This window comes from Scyliorhinus torazame, chromosome 17 (assembly GCF_047496885.1).
Source record: "Scyliorhinus torazame isolate Kashiwa2021f chromosome 17, sScyTor2.1, whole genome shotgun sequence".
NCBI classification, from domain to species: Eukaryota; Metazoa; Chordata; class Chondrichthyes; order Carcharhiniformes; family Scyliorhinidae; genus Scyliorhinus; species Scyliorhinus torazame.
In genome coordinates, this window is record NC_092723.1 from 1888151 (window position 1) to 1910751 (window position 22601).

Sequence of the window (22601 nt, forward strand, 5' to 3'; positions counted from 1 at the left end):
CATGTGTTCCTCAACCCTGCGAGTGCTGGGAAACACGCAGCTGAACCCGCTCGCGAGGGGACTTTCGTCCCTTTTGGGGAGATTTCCAGTCCACTGAATCATGCCCAATATTTCCAAGTTTGCTGATGACACAAAATCTGGTGAGTGTTGAGGGGGTGAGGCAGATGCTGAGAGGCTTCATGGTTATTTAGACAAGTTTTTTTTTCAAATATAGAGTACCCAATTCATTTTTTCCAATTAAGGGGCAATTTAGCGTGGCCAATCCACCTACCTGCACATCTTTGGGTTGTGGGGCTGAGACCCACGTACACACGGGGAGAATGTGCAAACTCTACACGGACAGTGACCCAGAGCCGGGATCGAACCTGGGACCTCGGCGCTGTGAGGCAGCAGTGCTAACCCACTGCGCCACCGTGCTGCCTGTGATTTAGACACGTTTAGTGAGTGGGTGAGTTGGCAAATACATTTTATTAAAATGTTTTTAATCCGGCATTTATATCATCAAACACAACAACAATCTCATAACAAACAAATAACCAACACCCTCACCCTCACTGCCTCCTCTTTTGTTAACCTCACAATCCCTCCTCCCCCTGCTGACTTCTTAAACATTCTGGAAGAAATCGGTAAATAATAATATAATAATAAACATTCCGGTGCCTTTTCGGGTACACAGAGGGAGAATTTATCAATGCCAATCCACCTAACCTGCACATCTTTGGACTGTGGGAGGAAACCGGAGCACCCGGAGGAAACCCACGCACACACGGGGAGAACGTGCAGACTCCGCACAGACAGTGACCCAAGCCGGAATCGAACCTGGGACTCTGGAGCTGTGAAGCAATAGTATGCTACCCACTGTGCTACCGTGCCCGTAGCCATCTTTATCTCCGGGCAAACCCCTCCACAGTCCCGCTCAAGGTGAACTTGATTTATTTCTAGCCTAAGGAATTCCGCGAGGTCGCTCACCCACAACCCCCTGGTTCGGCGGCCCCGCGTCTCTCCATCCCAACAGGATCCGTCTCCGGGCTACCAGAGAGGCAAACGCCAAAATGTCAGTCTCTCTCACCCCTGGACTCCCGGGTCTTCCAACACTCCAAAAATTGCCGATCCTGAACTCGGGACCACCGTCACCCACAGCACCTCAGACATCACGGCAGCGAATCCCCACCAAGATTTCTGCAGCTTCAGACATGCCCAGAACATGTGGACATGGTTCGCGGATCCCCCCGCGCGCTGCCCACATCTATCCTCCACCACTCAAAAAACCTGCTCATTCTGGCCACCGTCATATGCGCACTATGGCCTACTTTCAATTGAATGAGGCTAAGTCTAGCACACACAGAGGATGCGTTAACCCTCCTCAGAGCCTCCTCCCAGAACCCAGCCGCCCATGCGCAGGTACCCTCCCCCCCCCCATCCTGAGAACCCAGCCATTCATCAGCCCAGGGAGGGACCCAGAGGGGGACGCCCACAATGGCCCAGGGAGTATAGGTGTTCGAGCCCCAGCTGCCCCTGCATCATCTGGCTCTGCCAGCCCTGGTGGCTCCCCAATGCCTGCTCCATGGTGTTGACGCCATTAGCGATGCTCCTCAGTGACTGGGCCACGCTCTGCAGTGTCTCAGCCATGCCCTTCTGCGACTGGGACATGTCCGGCAGAACCTCATCAAGGTCAGCCTGGTACTGGATCACATCCTCCAGCGAGTCAGACATTGTGTCGAGACCCTCAGCCATGGCCGTCACCGACTGCACGACACCTTGGACACCTCCACTCATGCTGCTGACGTCGTGTACTGGAGTCGCCACCCTCCTGCGACATCTCCTACAATTGCTCAGGACCTGCTGGAGTGACGCTGACATCTCCCCCTGAATGTCCCGGCTGCTCCCTAACATCTCCATCAGCTCCAGTCACCCTGTTCCAGAGGTTCAGCATCAGGCTGGGACCCAGCTGGTCCTGGGATCCAGTAGACGTCCGACTGCTGACACGCCTGGGGGTTCCTGTCTCCGCCTTTTGCAATAGGGCTAGTTTAGCCATAGGGCTGGTTTAGCTCAGTGGGCTAGCCAGCTGGTTTGTGATGCAGAACAAGGCCAGCAGCGCGGGTTCAATTCCCGTACCAGCCGAGAATTCTGAATTCTCCCTCTGTGTACCCGAACAGGGGCCGGAATGTGGCGACTAGGGGATTTTCACAGTAACTTCATTGCAGTGTTAATGTAAGACTATTTGTGACAATAAAGGTTACTTATTTACATCAACAGCTGTGTGGTGCTCACCAGATTGTGCCCCAGAAGCCTGACAATTGTTTCCCACCGAATTGTGTGTTTCTGCGCTGGTGGAGGCTGGGGATGAGAGCTGTGACACATCGATCGGTGTCTTCCTAGGAAAAATGAAAACGCTCTCGGAGTCAGGACAGGGGACTGTTATATTCCTGAATTGTAATATAAACTCGTTTGTCTTGCTGAGTTGTATTGAATTCTGATGATAAACAGTCAAAGTGTTCGACGTGGGTCTTCGATGACAAATTATTTATAGAGTAATATAATAATAATCTTGTGAGTTCTTTCACTTTAATATTTTGACTTGTAAAAAAAATAAGGAAGATTGGAAAAAATTAACAATTATGATATTACACTACACTCTGATCTGATCACGCCTTCACTCCAGCTGTTCTCCACACACACTAACTAAAGAAAGAGCGGGAAACTCCTTTTATGGGTCCTGTTAGTGTTGCCATCTAGTGATCATCTGTCTGTACTGACTTCACATTAACTAAACATGTATTAACACAAACAGAGAGATAATGGAGCAGGAGATAAAAGATGCGATTGGGAGGATGCAGTCGGGGAAGGTGGCGGGGCCGGATGGGTTTCCGGATAATTCAAAGATAAGCTGGTACCGCTGATGGTGGAGATGTTTGAAGAGGCGATAGGGAAGGAGGTGTTACCACAAACTTTGGGACAGGCATCGATTTCCCTGTTACTTCAGAAAGATAAGGATCGGCAGAGTGTGGATCGTATAGGCCCATATCACTTTTAAACGTGGGCGCAAAGATATTAGCGAAGGTACTGGCGGGTAGGCTGGAGGAGTGCCTCCCCTAGGTGAGAGATGAAGATCAGACGGGGTTTGTGAGAGGGAGGCAGCTCTTTTCAAATGTGAGGACGGTATTGAACGTGGTTATGCACCAGCGGAGGGGAAGGAAACAGGTGGTTGTGGCAATGGACGCCAAGAAAGCATTTGACCGGGTAGAATGGGGGTACTTGATGGCAGTTCTGGAGTGGTTTAGGATTGGACCAAAATTTGTGGACTGGGCAAAGCTACTTAAAAGAAGCCGAGGTCGAGTGTCCGTACAAACAACATCAGCTCAGTCCTATGTCTCCCCTGCAGTTTGCACTCGCGATTGAGCCGTTGGCCATCACATTAAGAAGTTTGGGGTATGGAAAGGAATAGTACGGGGCGGATAGAACATAGGGTGTCTTTATATGCCGATGACTTGTTATACGTGTCGGAATCGAGTGTGTCGATAGGGGGAATACTGGAGCTGCTTCGAGTGTTTGGGTCTTTCTCGGGGTACAAATTAAATCTAGACAAGAGCGAGTATTTTGTGGTGTCTCGGCCGGGGGTGGGGACAGGGGTGGGGGGGCTGCCATTCCGTAGGGCAGGGACTCACTTTAGATATCTGGGGATGCAGGTTGCCCGGGAGTGGGGGGGGGGATGCTCCGCAGGTACAACATTTCTAGTTTGGTGGGGAGAGTGAAAGCTGATCTGGCAAGGTGGGATGGCCTTCCTCTGTCACTGGCGGGTCGGGTACAGGCAGTTAAAATGAGTGTGCTGCCGCAATTCCTGTTTATTTTTCAATGCCTGCTGATTTTCCTGCCGTAGGCATTTTTTGGAGAGATTGAATGGATGATTACCTCGTTCATATGGGGAGGGAAGGTGGCCAGAGTTAGAAAGTTACTGCTACAGAGGGGAAGGCAGGCAGGGGGTTTGGATCTTCCGAACCATGTATTACTACTGGGCGGTGAATGTGGAGAAGGTGCGGAGCTGGGTCAGAGGGGTTGATTCCCTGTGGGTCAGAATGGAGGAAAGTTTGTGCAGGGAGTCGGGATTGAAAGCACTAGCAACAGCGCCGCTCCCGATGGCCCAGGGAGATACTCACGGAGTCCGGTAATAATAGCTTCATTGAGAATTTGGAGGCAGTTTCGCCAACACTTCGGGTTGGGGCAGGCTCAAGGGAAATGCCGATTCGGGGGAACCATGGATTTGAGCCAGGGAAGTGGGATGGAAATTTTCGGAGATGGGAGGAGAAAGGAATTAGAACACTAAAAGATTTGTTTCTTGAGAGCTGTTTTGAGGGATTGAAGGAGCTGGGAGCGAAGTATGGGCTGGAGCAGGGGGAAATATTCAGATACATGCAGGTTCAAGACATACAAGACTTTGCCAGAAAGGAGATACAGAGCTTCCCGGTGGAGAAGGGGGTAGTGTCGGCGGTTTACAGGGCTATTTTGGAAGAGGAGAAGGCACCACTCGAAGGGATCAAAGCAAAGTGGGAAGAAGAGTTGGGAGAGGGTATGGAGGAGGGTATGTGAGGTGCTCTGGAGGGTAAATGCCTCCACCTCACGTGCGAGGTTGGGGCTGATACAGCTGAAGGTGGTATACAAAGCACACTTCACAAGGGCAAGGACGAGCCGGCTCTTTGAGGGGGTAGAAGATGTGCGTGAACGTTGCGCGGGGGGGGGGGGGGGGGGGGTTGGGGGGAGGGGAGCGTTGTGTGTTAATGGTGACTATGGGTGATTCCTGATTCCTCTTTGTCATTTGTTTATGTTAACATGCGGGCTGCTGTTTGGGGGTTTGGTGGGAGGATGGGATCGTTGTTATTGATATGGGAATTGACATTAGATTTGTTACTGATTATTGTTGGGTGTAAATTAGGGAGAAAATGTGAAAAAGGAGGAGAATAAAAATATTCTTTTAAAAACATACAGAGATCACTACAGGGACCACCAGGGATGGGCCAGTGCCATTGCCTGGACCACCTGCGGGAAAATGAACATGTGGTCAGTCAGTAAGGCAATAATAATTCACGTTGGACAGGTCCTCCGAGTGGAGCCCAGTGGATCCTCACCTCTGCAGAATCCGCCAACCTTTGTGTTGGTGACCCCTTGGTCCTCGGCCACACCCGTCACTTCCAGGACCTCTTCCTCGAAGGAGGTAAGGATTCTTATGTCCGGCACCCCTCCACCAGTCTGGGCCATCTCGCAGCGATCGTGCGAGAGCTTTTCCTGAGGAGACACAGAGAGGGCATCGTTAGCCGCACACGTGGTTCACAGTGATGGGAGGGGGGCGGTGAATGAAGTGCTGGGGTTTGAAGGGAGAGGGGTGATGGGAGGGTTGAGGGCCACATAGAGGTTTGGGTGTGTGGATGCTCACATGGGGCTGACAAGGTCTCGGGCGGGGGGGGGGGATGAGTGTTGGTGTCAACTCACCCGTATTGCCCGGTGTAGGTCGTTGATCTTCTTATGGCACTGGGGGCCAGCCCTCCTGGTCACACTGCCCGAGCTCACAGCCGCCGCCACCTCATCCCAGGCAGCACTGGCTGTCCATTGGCTCACCCTCTGGGACCCTCGGGTTCCAGGACATCTCTCCTGACCTCAACCGCATCTAGGGGTCTCACCAGGTCCACATCACCGAATCTTGGGGCTGTTCTCGTCGCCGACATTGTTGTGAGCTGAGCGGGGTTGGCTGAGCAAGTGCTGCTCGACCTTGTTAGCGGGGGGCTGGTGAGGGTGGTCCCGGCGAATCAGCTGGCGAGCCTTCATTTACGGCTAGAAGCCCGTGGGCCCTCGTTAAATGGACCAATTAACGTTGAATAGCGTTGCCGGCCTCGCTGGGCTGATTGCCGGGAAGCTCGCGGCAGTTCCCACTCATTAGCACACTTCGAAATCTGTACGGAGAATTGTGCCCTAAATCAACGATTAATGTCTTGTGCTGAATTGAGTCTAACTGCTGAGTTTTAGCAGGAAACTCGGCAGCTGGGCAGCCAGGAGAGTGGGAGTGGCAAGTTTCAGAGGTATCTGTCCTGGAACAATAAAAGCAAATATCTGAAGAATTAAGGAAGTTGTGCTGGTAATCCAAATGGTGGGTGTTCACAGTTGATAGAGAGTTTGTATGTAACACCTTGCTTGTTTTGATTCCTATCTTCAATTAAACCTATCACCCAAACTGATGTGCATCAACACCAAGTTCATTTGCAACTCTGACATGCCCCAGGGTTTACTGTAGAAAGTGATAAGCCAATTAACAGGAAATTGCATGAACAAATCCATGACAGTGCATTACTTTACTAACTGAACATGTTTTGCAGTTGTAATAAAAGCAAGTCGCTGACAATCAATGAAAACTAAAGACATCGCAAGACTCCTGAACCCATTCACTGTTGAATAGACTAAGACACCCATTCTGCAAATATCCACGATTCGAACTGTAGCACAAGTTAAATGTTTGTTCTTCGATTTGGGTTGAATTACTTTATTGTCCAATCCTCGTAGTCCTGAGAAAGGGGCATTTTTCCTGTTTCTTGATCAGTTGCATCATTCATGGTGATGAAACTCCCACAGTGTTGTCAGCTCAGAGACTGTTGATTCAGTGATGATAAAGGTGCAGCAAATATCAGATCATGATGGTGTGTAACTGATACACGATCAATGACCACTAAAGCGAGGTTGTAGTCCAACTGAAGGTTTTAATAAGCTAGATGTTTCCCCCAGCAGCTCAGGTACAGAATGAAGGCTGCTGGGGCGGCACGGGCTCTTATACCCCGCCTTGCAGGGCGGAACTACCATACAGCTTGACCAATAGGAAGCATACAATACCTACCAATGGTGTTCCAGCATTACCAGGTTCCGTAATACTTCTACACAGACTACCACAGTAACCGATTGGAAAACTGAGATATTCATGTTCTTATAATGTTACCAGCAGAAAAGGCGGCAGTAGCAAAGATTAGACGGGAGGTGCTGTGAAAATAAGAGTGGTGAGTTACTGCAGTGCGATCTGTGTGTCCAATTTGGCAGACTTCACCACCATATTGGTAAAAGCTGATGTGGTAATGTCCCTTTAAGAGCAACACAGCAAAGTAAGGGTCACATGGCCTGCGTGACCAATCGGGTCTCAGAGTGTGGCAGAGACATTTTGGGAGTTAGCTAGAGTTATGAGGCTGCTGCACCATTCTTATTAATAAATACCTTTTGTGTTCACTAAGTATGTCTGTGAAAGTGCATCATTCCATCTGGTAATAAGGATAAATTATCCTGACCCTGCCTCTGGCCCAACACCTGTAAGTATCCTGTTTTAATCAAAGTCTGTAAAGAAGTATTCATCAGAAGGCTTCTCTTTGGATGAATAGCCACATGTGACTCCTCCGCAGAGGACTGGACACAATCCGTTGAGCACCTTGGAGATTACCGTAACATCTTCGTAACATCTGGTACAAAAGGTGAAGTCACACGGGATCAGGGGTGAGCTGGCAAGATGGATACAGAACTGGCTAGGTCATAGAAGGCAGAGAGTGACAATGGAAGGATGCTTTTCTAATTGGAGGGCTGTGACCAGTGGTGTTCCACAGGGATCAGTGTTGGGACCTTTGCTCTTTGTAGTATATATAAATGTTTTGGAGGAAAATGTAACTGGTCTGATTAGTAAGTTTGCAGACGACACAAAGGTTGGTGGAATTGCGGATAGCGATGAGGACTGTCAGAGGATACAGCAGGATTTAGATTGTTTGGAGACTTGGGCGGAGAGATGGCAGATGGAGTTTAATCCGGACAAATGTGAGGCGATGCATTTTGGAAGGTCTAATGCAGGTAGGGAATATACAGTGAATGGTAGAACCCTCAAGAGTATTGAAAGTCAAAGAGATCTAGGAGTACAGGTCCACAGGTCATTGAAAGGGGCAACACAGGTGGAGAAGGTAGTCAAGAAGGCATACGGCTTGCCTTCATTGGCCGGGGCATTGAGTATAAGAATTGGCAAGTCATGTTGCAGCTATATAGAACATTAGTCAGAGGCTTTTCCCCAGGGTAGAGGGGTCAATTACTAGGGGGCATAGGTTTAAGGTGAGAGGGGCAAAGTTTAGAGTAGATGTACGAGGCAAGTTTTTTACGCAGAGGGTAGTGGGTGCCTGGAACTCACTACCGGAGGAGGTAGTGGAGGCAGGGACGATAGGGACATTTAAGGGGCATCTTGACAAATATATGAATAGGATGGGAATAGAAGGATACGGACCCAGGAAGTGTAGAAGATTGTAGTTTAGTCGGGCAGTATGGTCGGCACGGGCTTGGAGGGCCGAAGGGCCTGTTCCTGTGCTGTACATTTCTTTGTTCTTTGTTATTAGTTAGGCCACACTTGGAGTATAGTGTTCAATTCTGGTACCACACTACCAGAAGGATGTGGAGGCTTTAGAGAGGGTGCAGAAGAGATTTACCAGGATGTTACCTGGTATGGAGGGCATTAGTTATGAGGAGAGGTTGAATAAACTCGGTTTGTTCTCACTGGAACGACAGAGGTTGAGAGGCGACCTGATAGAGGTCTACAAAATTATGAGGGGCATAGACAGAGTGGATAGTCAGAGGCTTTTCTCCAGTGTCGAGGGGTCAATTACTTGGGGGCATAGGTTTAAGGTGCGAGGGGCAAGGTTTAGAGGAGATGTACGAGGCAAGTTTTTTACACAGAGGGTAGTTGGTGCCTGGAACTCGCTACTGGAGGAGGTGGTGGAAGCAGGGACGATAGTGACATTTAAGGGGCATCTTGACAAATATATGAATAGGATGGGAATAGAGGGATACGGACCCAGAAAGTGTAGAAGATTTTAGTTTAGTCGGGCAGTATGGTCGGCACGGGCTTGGAGGGCCGAAGGGCCTGTTCCTGTGCTGTACATTTCTTTGTTCTTTGTTCGCTTATCTATTACTTGGCGATGGGTATTATTTCTAAGCAAACAAAATGGGGGAGGAGGTGAAACACAAAGCAATTTTCCTCCGTGTTTGTGGAACTCAGACCTAGAACCTTATTCACAGTCTTACAACCCCAAACATGCCCAACTCCAAATCACTTTGTGAGCTTGTGGATTTAATGAAGCCTCCATTGCAACTCAATCATCAGTCATACTCCAGGGATTCAAACTTTAATTTGAGGGTGAGATCTCCAAAACAATCACAAATTACTTTGCTAAACTGAAGCAATTATTGGACTATTATGATTTTTGTGCCACCCCAAATGACATGCTGCAGGATAGGTTAGACTGTGGTGTGAACAACAAAGAAATTTAACACAGATTGTTTGATGGGGCCAACATAACTTTTAAACAAGCAATGGAGTTAATGTTGGATTTCGGCGGCAGCGGTGCGCAGGGGCCTTCTTGGAGGTGAGTAGTGAATTTAAAAGCACTTACCTTTACAGGAGCAGCCCTTTGGATTTCGGCGGCAGCGGTGCGCAGGGGCCTTCTGGGAGGTGAGTAGTTAGTTTAAAAGCACTTACCTTTACAGGAGCAGCCCTTTGGATTTCGGCGGCAGCGGTGCGCAGGGGCCTTCTTGGAGGTGAGTAGTGAATTTAAAAGCACTTACCTTTACAGGAGCAGCCCTTTGGATTTCGGCGGCAGCGGTGCGCAGGGGCCTTCTGGGAGGTGAGTAGTTAGTTTAAAAGCACTTACCTTTACAGGAGCAGCCCTTTGGATTTCGGCGGCAGCGGTGCGCAGGGGCCTTCTGGAAGGTGAGTAGTTAGTTTAAAAGCACTTACCTTTACAGGAGCAGCCCTTTGGATTTCGGCGGCAGCGGTGCGCAGGGGCCTTCTGGGAGGTGAGTAGTTAGTTTAAAAGCACTTACCTTTACAGGAGCAGCCCTTTGGATTTCGGCGGCAGCGGTGCGCAGGGGCCTTCTTGGAGGTGAGTAGTGAGTTTAAAAGCACTTACCTTTACAGGAGCAGCCCTTTGGATTTCGGGGGCAGCGGTGCGCAGGGGCCTTCTGGGAGGTGAGTAGTGAGTTTAAAAGCACTTACCTTTACAGGAGCAGCCCTTTGGATTTCGGCGGCAGCGGTGCGCAGGGGCCTTCTGGGAGGTGAGTAGTTAGTTTAAAAGCACTTACCTTTACAGGAGCAGCCCTTTGGATTTCGGCGGCAGCGGTGCGCAGGGGCCTTCTTGGAGGTGAGTAGTGAATTTAAAAGCACTTACCTTTACAGGAGCAGCCCTTTGGATTTCGGCGGCAGCGGTGCGCAGGGGCCTTCTTGGAGGTGAGTAGTGAATTTAAAAGCACTTACCTTTACAGGAGCAGCCCTTTGGATTTCGGCGGCAGCGGTGCGCAGGGGCCTTCTTGGAGGTGAGTAGTGAATTTAAAAGCACTTACCTTTACAGGAGCAGCCCTTTGGATTTCGGCGGCAGCGGTGCGCAGGGGCCTTCTGGGAGGTGAGTAGTTAGTTTAAAAGCACTTACCTTTACAGGAGCAGCCCTTTGGATTTCGGCGGGAACCGGAAGTTCGACCTCTGGCAAGTCCCCCCCCCCCCCCCCCCCCCCAACCAATAAATTCTGGTGGAGAGGAAACCCGAGACACTACACGTGTAGTGTCTCCCACCCGCCCTCCTCCTCTAACCTAATAATAAGACCCATTGGTGTAAGGTAAGTGCCATATTATATTATTATATTATTAGCATTGTGCAGGTCAAGGATTGGAGGTGGAGGAGCAGTCTCTGTCAGCGAGAGAACCTGAGAACATCTCAGAAGGTAAGCAAGTGATTTTTACTTTTATACCTGTTTTTCAAATTGTGTGTGTCGGGGGGAAACTGAAGTGACATCACAGAAAAGCTGTGACCTGAGTGGCTGGTTGGGATTCTAACCTAAATTTTTTTGAGTATTTGGGAACTAATTAAACATAATAACTTAATTATAATTTAGAGGATATCTAAGCCAGAGATCGGAGAATATTATAGTTAGCTATCGCATTTCTATTAGAAATCTAGTGCTAGGAAACAGATAGTTGACAGTAACTTTGAAATTTAAAAAAAGTATTTAAAAAAAAAAAAGACAAATTTTAATTTTAATTAATTGACGCAATGTCAGTTAGAGGGGTGCTGTGCTCTGACTGTGAGATGTGGCAGGTCCGGGAGGCTTCCAGCGTCCCGGATGGCTTCATCTGCAGAAAGTGCACCCAACTGCAGCTCCTCACAGACCGCATGGTTCGGTTGGAGCAGCAATTGGATGCACTTAGGAGCATGCAGGTGGCGGAAAGCGTCATAGATCGCAGTTATGTAAGTGTGGTCACACCCAAGGTGCAGGCAGAGAAATGGGTGACCACCAGAAAGGGCAGGCAGTCAGTGCAGGAATCCCCTGTGGTTGTCCCCCTCTCGAACAGATATACCCCTTTGGATACTGTCGGGGGGGATAGCCTATCAGGGGAAAACAGCAGCAGCCAGAGCAGTGGCACCACGGCTGGCTCTGATGTTCAGAAGGGAGGGTCAAAACGCAGAAGATTAATAGTTATAGGGGACTCTATAGTCAGGGGCACAGATAGGTGCTTCTGTGGACGTGAAAGAGACTCCAGGATGGTATGTTGCCTCCCTGGTGCCAGGGTCCAGGATGTCTCCGAACGGGTAGAGGGAATCCTGAAGGGGGAGGGCAAACAGGCAGAGGTCGTTGTACATATTGGTACTAACGACATAGGCAGGAAGGGGCATGAGGTCCTGCAGCAGGAGTTCAGGGAGCTAGGCAGAAAGTTAAAAGACAGGACCTCGAGGGTTGTAATCTCGGGATTACTCCCTGTGCCACGTGCCAGTGAGGCTAGAAATAGGAAGATAGAGCAGACAAACACGTGGCTAAACAGCTGGTGTAGGAGGGAGGGTTTCTTTTATCTGGACCACTGGGAGCTCTTCCGGGGCAGGTGTGACCTGTATAAGATGGACGGGTTGCATCTAAACCAGAGAGGCATAAATATCCTGGCCGCGAGGTTTGCTAGTGTCACACGGGAGGGTTTAAACTAGTATGGCAGGGGGGTGGGCACGGGAGCAATAGGTCAGAAGGTGAGAGCATTGAGGGAGAACTAGGGAATAGGGACAGTGTGGCTCTGAGGCAGCGCAGACAGGGAGAAGTTGCTGAACACAGCGGGTCTGGTGGCCTGAAGTGCATATGTTTTAATGCAAGGAGCATTACGGGTAAGGCAGATGAACTTAGAGCTTGGATTACTACTTGGAACTATGATGTTGTTGCCATTACAGAGACCTGGTTGAGGGAAGGGCAGGATTGGCAGCTAAACGTTCCAGGATTTAGATGTTTCAGGCGGGATAGAGGGGGATGTAAAAGGGGAGGCGGAGTTGCGCTACTTGTTCAGGAGAGTATCACAGCTATACAGCGAGAGGACACCTCAGAGGGCAGTGAGGCTATATGGGTAGAGATCAGGAATAAGAAGGGTGCAGTCACAATGTTGGGGGTATACTACAGGCCTCCCAACAGCCAGCGGGAGATAGAGGAGCAGATAGGTAGACAGATTTTGGAAAAGAGTAAAAACAACAGGGTTGTGGTGATGGGAGACTTCAACTTCCCCAATATTGACTGGGACTCACTTAGTGCCAGGGGCTTAGACGGGGCAGAGTTTGTAAGGAGCATCCAGGAGGGCTTCTTAAAACAATATGTCAACAGTCCAACTAGGGAAGGGGCGGTACTGGACCTGGTATTGGGGAATGAGCCCGGCCAGGTGGTAGATGTTTCAGTAGGGGAGCATTTCGGTAACAGTGACCACAATTCAGTAAGTTTTAAAGTACTGGTGGACAAGGATAAGAGTGGTCCGAGGATGAATGTGCTAAATTGGGGGAAGGCTAATTATAACAATATTAGGCGGGAACTGAAGAACATAGATTGGGGGCGGATGTTTGAGGGCAAATCAACATCTGACATGTGGGAGGCTTTCAAGTGTCAGTTGAAAGGAATACAGGACAGGCATGTTCCTGTGAGGAAGAAAGATAAATACGGCAATTTTCGGGAACCTTGGATGACGAGTGATATTGTAGGCCTCGTCAAAAAGAAAAAGGAGGCATTTGTCAGGGCTAAAAGGCTGGGAACAGACGAAGCCTGTGTGGCATATAAGGAAAGTAGGAAGGAACTTAAGCAAGGAGTCAGGAGGGCTAGAAGGGGTCATGAAAAGGCATTGGCAAATAGGGTTAAGGAAAATCCCAAGGCTTTTTACACTTACATAAAAAGCAAGAGGGTAGCCAGGGAAAGGGTTGGCCCACTGAAGGATAGGCAAGGGAATCTATGTGTGGAGCCAGAGGAAATGGGCGAGGTACTAAATGAATACTTTGCATCAGTATTCACCAAAGAGAAGGAATTGGTAGATGTTGAGCCTGGAGAAGGGGGTGTAGATAGCCTGGGTCACATTGTGATCCAAAAAGACGAGGTGTTGGGTGTCTTAAAAAATATTAAGGTAGATAAGTCCCCAGGGCCGGATGGGATCTACCCCAGAATACTGAAGGAGGCTGGAGAGGAAATTGCTGAGGCCTTGACAGAAATCTTTGGATCCTCGCTGTCTTCAGGGGATGTCCCGGAGGACTGGAGAATAGCCAATGTTGTTCCTCTGTTTAAGAAGGGTGGCAGGGATAATCCCGGGAACTACAGGCCGGTGAGCCTTACTTCAGTGGTAGGGAAATTACTGGAGAGAATTCTTCGAGACAGGATCTACTCCCATTTGGAAGCAAATGGACGTATTAGTGAGAGGCAGCACGGTTTTGTGAAGGGGAGGTCGTGTCTCACTAACTTGATAGAGTTTTTCGAGGAGGTCACTAAGATGATTGATGCAGGTAGGGCAGTAGATGTTGTCTATATGGACTTCAGTAAGGCCTTTGACAAGGTCCCTCATGGTAGACTAGTACAAAAGGTGAAGTCACACGGGATCAGGGGTGAACTGGCAAGGTGGATACAGAACTGGCTAGGCCATAGAAGGCAGAGGGTAGCAATGGAGGGATGCTTTTCTAATTGGAGGGCTGTGACCAGTGGTGTTCCACAGGGATCAGTGCTGGGACCTTTGCTCTTTGTAGTATATATAAATGATTTGGAGGAAAATGTAACTGGTCTGATTAGTAAGTTTGCAGACGACACAAAGGTTGGTGGAATTGCGGATAGCGATGAGGACTGTCTGAGGATACAGCAGGATTTAGATTGTCTGGAGACTTGGGCGGAGAGATGGCAGATGGAGTTTAACCTGGACAAATGTGAGGTAATGCATTTTGGAAGGGCTAATGCAGGTAGGGAATATACAGTGAATGGTAGAACCCTCAAGAGTATTGAAAGTCAAAGAGATCTAGGAGTACAGGTCCACAGATCACTGAAAGGGGCTACACAGGTGGAGAAGGTAGTCAAGAAGGCATACGGCATGCTTGCCTTCATTGGCCGGGGCATTGAGTATAAGAATTGGCAAGTCATGTTGCAGCTGTATAGAACTTTAGTTAGGCCACACTTGGAGTATAGTGTTCAATTCTGGTCGCCACACTACCAGAAGGATGTGGAGGCTTTAGAGAGGGTGCAGAAGAGATTTACCAGAATGTTGCCTGGTATGGAGGGCATAAGCTATGAGGAGCGATTGAATAAACTCGGTTTGTTCTCACTGGAACGAAGGAGGTTGAGGGGCGACCTGATAGAGGTATACAAAATTATGAGGGGCATAGACAGAGTGGATAGTCAGAGGCTTTTCCCCAGGGTAGAGGGGTCAATTACTAGGGGGCATAGGTTTAAGGTGAGAGGGGCAAAGTTTAGAGTAGATGTACGAGGCAAGTTTTTTACGCAGAGGGTAGTGGGTGCCTGGAACTCACTACCGGAGGAGGTAGTGGAGGCAGGGACGATAGGGACATTTAAGGGGCATCTTGACAAATATATGAATAGGATGGGAATAGAAGGATACGGACCCAGGAAGTGTAGAAGATTGTAGTTTAGTCGGGCAGTATGGTCGGCACGGGCTTGGAGGGCCGAAGGGCCTGTTCCTGTGCTGTACATTTCTTTGTTGGTCAGGGAAAGCACTGAAACAGGTGCATAGGAGCTGCAGAGCACACAAAATGGTGCTGTTCACCTGCTGGGCAGGAACCTGCAACCAGCTACGGCACTGAAACAGCTGCAAAGCGGGAAACAATTTCAGTCACTAACAAAACAAAAAGGTACAGAATTGGCAATCAGTCAGTTTAGGGGAATGTTACCAATGTGGAGGAGACCACACTCCTGAATCGTGTTGGTTTAAGGAGGCTGAGTGTTTTTATTGTCTTAAAAGAGGACATTTGATAAAGCAGTGCAGAGCAAAGTCAGATTGGCGAGTGATCCGTCAATCAAGGTGATACACGTATGCAATGCGGAAGAGCCCAGCACCAGTGATTCTGGTAGTCACTCTCTGTTTGACCTAAAAAACAGACTAGATAGAACCTATTGCTGTAAAGTCCGAGTAAATAGGAAGCCTCTCAAGATGGACATGGATACGGGGCCACTGCGATGGGCAAGCAGACATTTCAGTATCTAAGAGAGGGAGTCCAAACATTGAACGTGAAGAGCTTACCGGGGAGAAATAATAGAAACAAAAGTCACCACAATGGTCTCTGTAAGCTTTGGACAACAGACTACCCAGCTTCCAATGACAATAGGGTGAAGAACGTAGCCTTCTCAGCTACGATTCGTTTAAAGAAATCAAGTTGAATTGGGCCGAGTCTTTCAAGTGAGAGACGGGGACTGCCCGAACTGACAAAGAAATACGATAGTGCCTTTGTGATGAATTAGGCAAAGTTAGAGGGCTACAGATACGATCAGAGACGACACCAGATTCTTTATGGCAAGACCGGCATTATATACCTCACAGGAGAAAGTGGATATTCAGTTAAACCGGTTCTTAATAATTCCTTTTACGGGATCTGGGCGTTGCTGGTTGGGCCAGCATTTATTGCCCATCCCTAGTTGCCCTTCACAAGTTGATGGTGAGTTGCCTTGTTGAACCGCTGACGTCCCTGAGGTGTAGATACACCCACTGTGCTGTTAGGAAGGGAGTTCCCGGAATTTGACCCAGGTACGGCGATATATTTCCAAGTCAGGGTGATGAGTGACTTGGAGGGGAACCTCCAGGTGGTGGGGTTCCCAGGTATCTGCTGCTCTTGTCCTTCTAGATGGGAGTGGTCGTGGGGTTGGAAGGTGTGGACTAAGGAATCTTGGTGAGTTACTGCAATGCATCTTGTAAGATGGTACACACGGCTGCCGCTGTTCATCGATGGTGGAGAGTTTGAATGTTTGTGGAAGGTGGAGCAATCAAGCTGGCTGCTTTGTGTTGGATGGTGTTGAGTTCTTGGATGTTCTTGGAACTACACTCATCCAGGCAAATGGGGAGTATTCCATTACACTCCTGACTTGTGCCTTGTAGATAGGCTCTGGGGGGTTAGGAGGTGAGTTACTCTCCGCAGGATTCCTAGCCTTTGACGTGCTCTTGTATCCACAGTATTAATGTGGCTAGTCCAGTTCAGTTGCTGATCAATGGTAACCCCCAGGATGTTGATCGGAAAACCTTATCCAGCCAGTTAATTTTTTGGAGATGGCAGCATCGATACTCCCCTATTGAAACCAGACCATCAGCATTTTAATTAGGCCACCAAACTGGATAAATATCCAATCCTGCAATTTGAAGATCTGTGTGCAAAGCTGGCAGGAGATCAATCTAACACAAAGCTGGATATGAGTCACACAACTGATATCTGCAACTTGAGATAGATAACACTTGCCGGGGGTAGGTCACGATAAACACACAAAGGTTTGTTCCAGTCCCATCAGCATTTTGCCGTGTCTTCAGCATGTGAACTATTCCAAAGGACAATAGCGAATCTGCTACAGGGGCTACCGTGAGTTGTAGTCTACCTTCCTGATGTCCTTATAACTGGATCAACATAGGCCGACCATCTGACAAAATTACAGGAGGCTGGGGTTCACGTCCAGAAAAAGAATGCATCTTTCAAGCCACTGAGGTGACCTACCTGGGGCACTGTGTGGACGCACAAGGATTACATCTCATGGTCATTTACATTTACAAGGTCAAGGTGGTGAAGGAGACGCTTGCCCCACTTGGAGGGGGTAGGTAAATTACTATGGCCGTTTTTTAATCAAATTAATCGACGGTATTGGCCCCTGTGCAGATTCTGCTAAAGAAACACCATCATTGGTCCTGGAACTCTCCCCAGGAGGAAGCTTTCAACAGAGTTAAGTAATTGCTGCACTCCTCAAACCTGTTCATAATTTTGACCCATGTAGAAAGCTGATATTGACCTGCGATGCCTCTCCATACGGTGTTGGTGCAGTGCGGTCCCATGAGATGGACTCAACTCTGAAAGGCCGACAGGGTATGTGACAAGAACCCTCAGAGGCCGAAACAGACTGCTCACAAATCAAGAAATAGAAACTATCAATACTCTTTGGTATCAATAAATTACACCAGTACTTACACGGTCAACACATCACCATGGCTATCCCACCGATCGCCACAACGAGAACTCAATAATGACCGTTAATTCTGTCCGTCTATGAATATACTTTCCAGCACCAATCTGGAACATACATAGTGAATGAAGAGATCCTTAGCCACCTACCCCTGTAAGAAAGTATAGCATATACTCCAGTACCACAAGAAATCTTCATGGCATCAAATCCTTTTGACAAATTGCCCGTCTCGGCGAAGCAGATCAGGAACTGCACCAATCGAGATCCACCTCTGTCCAAAGTGAGAGACAGAATACTGAGAGGATGGGTAAATGAGCCAGTTTACGAGGAAATGATGTTAGTCTTTACCTGCAAGAATGAATTGAATTTCCAGGATAGCATCAAACTCTGAGGAGCAAGAGTAGCTGTTCCTGTACCAAGAGTAGCTGTTCCTGTACCAGGCAGTGAGCTGCTCCTCACTGAGTTACATAGCACTCAACCTGGCCCCTCTAAGATGATGATGCTGCCAGGAGTGATGTGTGGTGCCTGGCATTGACATTGATATCAAGAAGCTAGTCAAGCACTGCTAACAGTGCCAACTGCAACATACGTTGCCTGTTATAGCCCCACTGCCCCCTTGGGATTGGTCTGACTGGCACGGGTACAAATCCATATCGATATGTTGGCGCATTCCTGGACACAATGTTTTTGCTCATGGTTGATGCACACTTGGGGGGGAGGGGTGGATAATGCCCATGTGTGTGGGGAATGATGTTGGCCATGGATGGGAGGGGGGGGGGGGGTTTAGGGGGCCCTAAGCTCATTTAGAGACCAGGACATCCTTTCAAATGTCTCTGAGGAGACAGTCTGGCAGAGAGTTCGGCTCCCCAGTGATGAAGAAAAATCACTGAGACAGCTAGTCTCACTGTAATTTGCATTCCCGAGATCAAACCAAGCATGGGCTCTAACCCCCTCGCCTCGGAGACCTTGGGCAAGTGCCATTCAGTACTGCTCTCTAGAAGGGGGGGGGGGGCAGACAGAATGGCACGTGTAGGGATGTCCCAGGGGATTGGAGGCCCCCTGGGACTTGTCCTCTGGCACTGCTGGGACCACCTGGACACCCTGAAACTTCCAGCCTGGCACTCCAGCAGTGCTACCTGGGTGCTAGCCTGACACTGCCAAGGTACCATGCTGACATTTTCTGCATGATGGGGATCGGGCCCAGGAGTGCCCTCCCAGGTGTGGGGGGTGGGGGGCCTGAGAGAGTCCCTAATAGGTGAGTTGGGGCTTGGAGGAGCTTCGGGGGTCGTGATTGGGAGTCGAGAGATCAGGACGCCATTTTTAAATGGTGTCCCGATCTCTCGCTTCACGGAGGAGTTCCAGCGAGTGGAGCACCTCAGTGCAGAAAACTCGACTGAGTGTGACGTCTTGGTTGTGCGTTCCCCGCTGAGGCTCCTGATCTACCTGAATAGCCGTCGAATACCCTGGTGTTTCACAGCACTCCGAGCGCCGGGAGACACTTGGCTAATCGCGCGCTGTGGGACTCTGACCCCATTCGAGTAGATCGTTCCCAATATTTAGGATAGAGTGAATTAGTTACTAAAAATTGAATAAAGAACTTAAAGGGTGCGGGCTGTGGTAAATTTCTCTTTAAGGGCAGCACAGCTGAATAAGGGTCACATGGCCTGTATAACCAATCGGGACTCAGAGTGTAGAATCACACCCATGGGGAGAGAGGTTCCTCGGCAGAGAGTAGATACAGCCATGAGGCTGTTGTACAGCCATGAGGCTGTTGTACAATTCTTATTCATGAATACTATTTGTGTTCACTAATGAAGTCTGTGAAAGTACATCTTTACAGCTGAATGTGAGGCATAGGCCAAAAGCAAGCATTGGACCATTTGCAGACGCAAATAAAAAGCGTAATCCCTGTTTGAGCTCTCCTTTGCAAACTTGGTATGCCCTCAGTACAGCCAAGGCCAGGCCTAACCAGCAGTTATAGATTTCATAGAATTTACAGTGCAGAAGGAGGCCATTCGGCCCATCGAGTCTGCAGCGGCCCTTGGAAAGAGCACCCTACCTCGACTCTATCCCCATAACCCAGTAACCCCAATTTTGGACACTAAGGGCAATTTACCATGTCTAATCCATCTAACCACATCTTTGGACTGTGCGAGGAAACCGGAGCACCCGGAGGAAACCCACGCACACACGGGGAGAACGTGCAGTCTCCGCACAGACAGTGACCCAGCGGGGAATCGAACCTGGGACCCTGGAGCTGTGAAGCAACTGTGCTAACCACTAAGCTACCGTGCTGCCCAGTCCTTGAAGGAATCTCCCTGGAAACTGCCATCAAAAAGGTAAGTCAGTTACACAAAAACACTTAATTGAATGAGGAGTCAGCTGGTGCAGTCTTCGCAGCAAAGACCATCAGCCCCTTCCAGCTGCCAATCCATGATCAATTTCTCACTGTTGCGTCATTCTCCCCCAATTATTTCTGCCTCTCCCAGGATCTGGCTGAGAGTCACTCCACAAATCATATTTAAGTAGGTCCCAAGGCCAATTTAGGGTGTTCCTCAGGTCTACAGATTATTGGGGCATCGATTAATAATAATAATCACTCATTGTCACAAGTAGGCTTCAATGAAGTTACTGTGAAAAGCCCCTAGTTGCCACATTCCGGCGCTTGTTCGGGGAGGCTGGAATGAGAATTGAACCCTTGCTGCTGGACTTGTTCTGCTTTACAAGCCAGCTGTTTAGCCCACTGAGCTAAACCAGCCCCTTGCATTGTTCCATTCATCGCAATATGAAATGAATTGAATTTGCAAAAATGTGTTATCAAGGTCATTAAGGCAGCCTTAAAAGATTGTGGGCCTGTTCAGTTCCCTGCTTGTGTTCACTGGGTGGCAGTGTGATTGCGAGAAAGACATTTGATCTGCAGCACATGATTTGTCTGGCATTTGGCTAAAGGGAAGCCAGTGTTTTACCAGATTAAGCAACAAGCATGTTCTCGAACTAAAATAGGACAATATGAAGTGTATCTCGTATGTGTTATCGCTGAGCAATACAGTCACTACTTCGATATGTCCTCAAGGGGTGGTTGGGGGGGGGGGGGGGGGGAGAAGAAGTTGACATGGACAACATGAGTCAATCAAAAGCTGAAATCCTGTTTTCCATTGGGGTGATTACGAGTTTTAAGAAAGCAACTTCACATCTTTCTGCAGGTCAGCAGTTATTGTCAATGCTGAGCGATTAATTATCATATATCATCACTAATGTGTGGACCATTCTGCAAACTTTACTCCACGCCAAGACACTAATATCTTGTTTCAACATTAAGAATTAAGACTAAATGCTCAAAGAGAAAAATAATGACTTGTTTCACTTAAAGTTGATTTTTAGTTTGCAATCAACATTGCAATCTCTAACACGTGCCTGTGTTTACAAGAGTGTGTGACAGATCTAATGATGCCAGTTCCACTAAGTCATGGAGCAGAGCACAAGTCCAAACACTAACGTCAGAACTTTCTTAAAATCTACAAAGTCAAGGCAAAAAAGGTTATCGCGAGGCAAAATTTCAAAAAAGGAAAAGAAAAAAAGAGGTGATGAGTGGTACCTTTAGATAACATTTTCTATGATTCGTAAAATTGTCGATTGGTGGTTTTGTGGTAGAGTAGCTTCAATCGAGTTACTTTTTAGTGTGTCGAACATGTCTCAATCAAGAATAATACAGACATATCTTATCATTGTCCCACAATCCAGGAACAGCCCTGTTTCAGAGCCTCCACCATGATCGACAGTTTAATACATTAGAGATTTCCATTATATTTGCACATCAGAAATTAAGAAATTACTTTACGAAGAAGAATCTGAATCAATTGTTTCCTTTATCGTGTATTATCTCAATTATTAAAGCTGTTTATCACTGTTTACTGTTAAAGGAATAAAATGTTGCTCCACAATTCAAAACATATCATAACTTATGATCAAATACATTCAACAATTTTCACTTTAAACCAATGACTTTCATGAATGTCTTAAACCTTTGTGCGACGCAAAATTATTGTAAACCATACGCTGCACCTTGACCTAATTTGCAATATAAAATAACTATAATTGGCAATTCAGTGCATTTCAGTATAAGAAAAGGCAAGGGGAGTGAGCTCTATCATTACTTTAAGACATTTTGGCACAATCTCTTCAAGGGAACACTGGTGTTGCATAAATACTCAAACTGTGGCGTAGGATATGTTCTGGTCCATGTCTCCACAGAGAGTAAACTTGCTGAAATGATACCAAACTGAAGCGAAATGTTTGCAGACAAAAAAATAGGAATTGAGGTTTGTAAGAAAGTTATTTAGGGAGCAAATAGTTAATTGTGCTAAAGAACAACAAGAAAGACTGTTAGATTGACAGCGTGAAATATAACAAAATTCTGCCGTTTAATTTCACAATATTCATAGCGGTCAATGGAAACTACAGATTGCCGGGAAAATTTGACTGACATTAAAAATTTGACAGTAACCTCAAATAATATGTAACCAACAGGAAATTTGAATAGGAAGTAAGAAACCAATAGTGGTCACGCAGGAAATATATAAATAAAGAATCAAGGTATACGCTTTCGCACACATAAACGTACGGTTGTGCAAACTAGGCAGAAACCATGAAGTGTGTCACTGTTATATTGTACACAGTGATTAGCATTCAGTGTTGTTACTGCAGGCAAGAACAGTCGGGCGATCACTGTTTCAGCTATGCTGTGTTCCCTGCTCACCTCAAAGAACTCAGAGCTTCGTATCGGAAAATCAGGGCCTATTTTGTGAGTATGAAAATAAAATGCATCTTGTGCAGTTGTGGAGAATGATTCAATCTTTGTAAATTGCAGGTCTAGTACATGACAATATATACATTGCTGGAGAGTCAATTGCCTCAGTGACTGGCCTGTGACCAGGAATAATTAGAGCTCTTTAGTTTGCTTGCATGTGAATATATTGCAAACAGTATCTTGGGATTAAAATAGTTTAATTTGATTTGAAGATAAAAGTTGAAGTTGTTATAATGGTAATTCTAGCAGTTCAACACCAGCTACAATGGCATTGACATCAATTGTTTGTCAAATGGAATGTATTTTTACTGAGATAATACGGC

General features: G+C 47.7%; 1 protein-coding gene across 1 annotated transcript in view; it reads left to right on the plus strand.

Moving 5' to 3' along the window:
* Window positions 1-22601, plus strand: part of LOC140394550 (interleukin-10-like) — a 37455-nt gene that overhangs the window by 4723 nt on the left and 10131 nt on the right. Inside the window, exon 3 of the mRNA XM_072481908.1 lies at window positions 22108-22272. Coding sequence (XP_072338009.1) covers window positions 22108-22272 — 165 coding nt within the window. The remainder of the gene's footprint in view (window positions 1-22107; window positions 22273-22601) is intronic.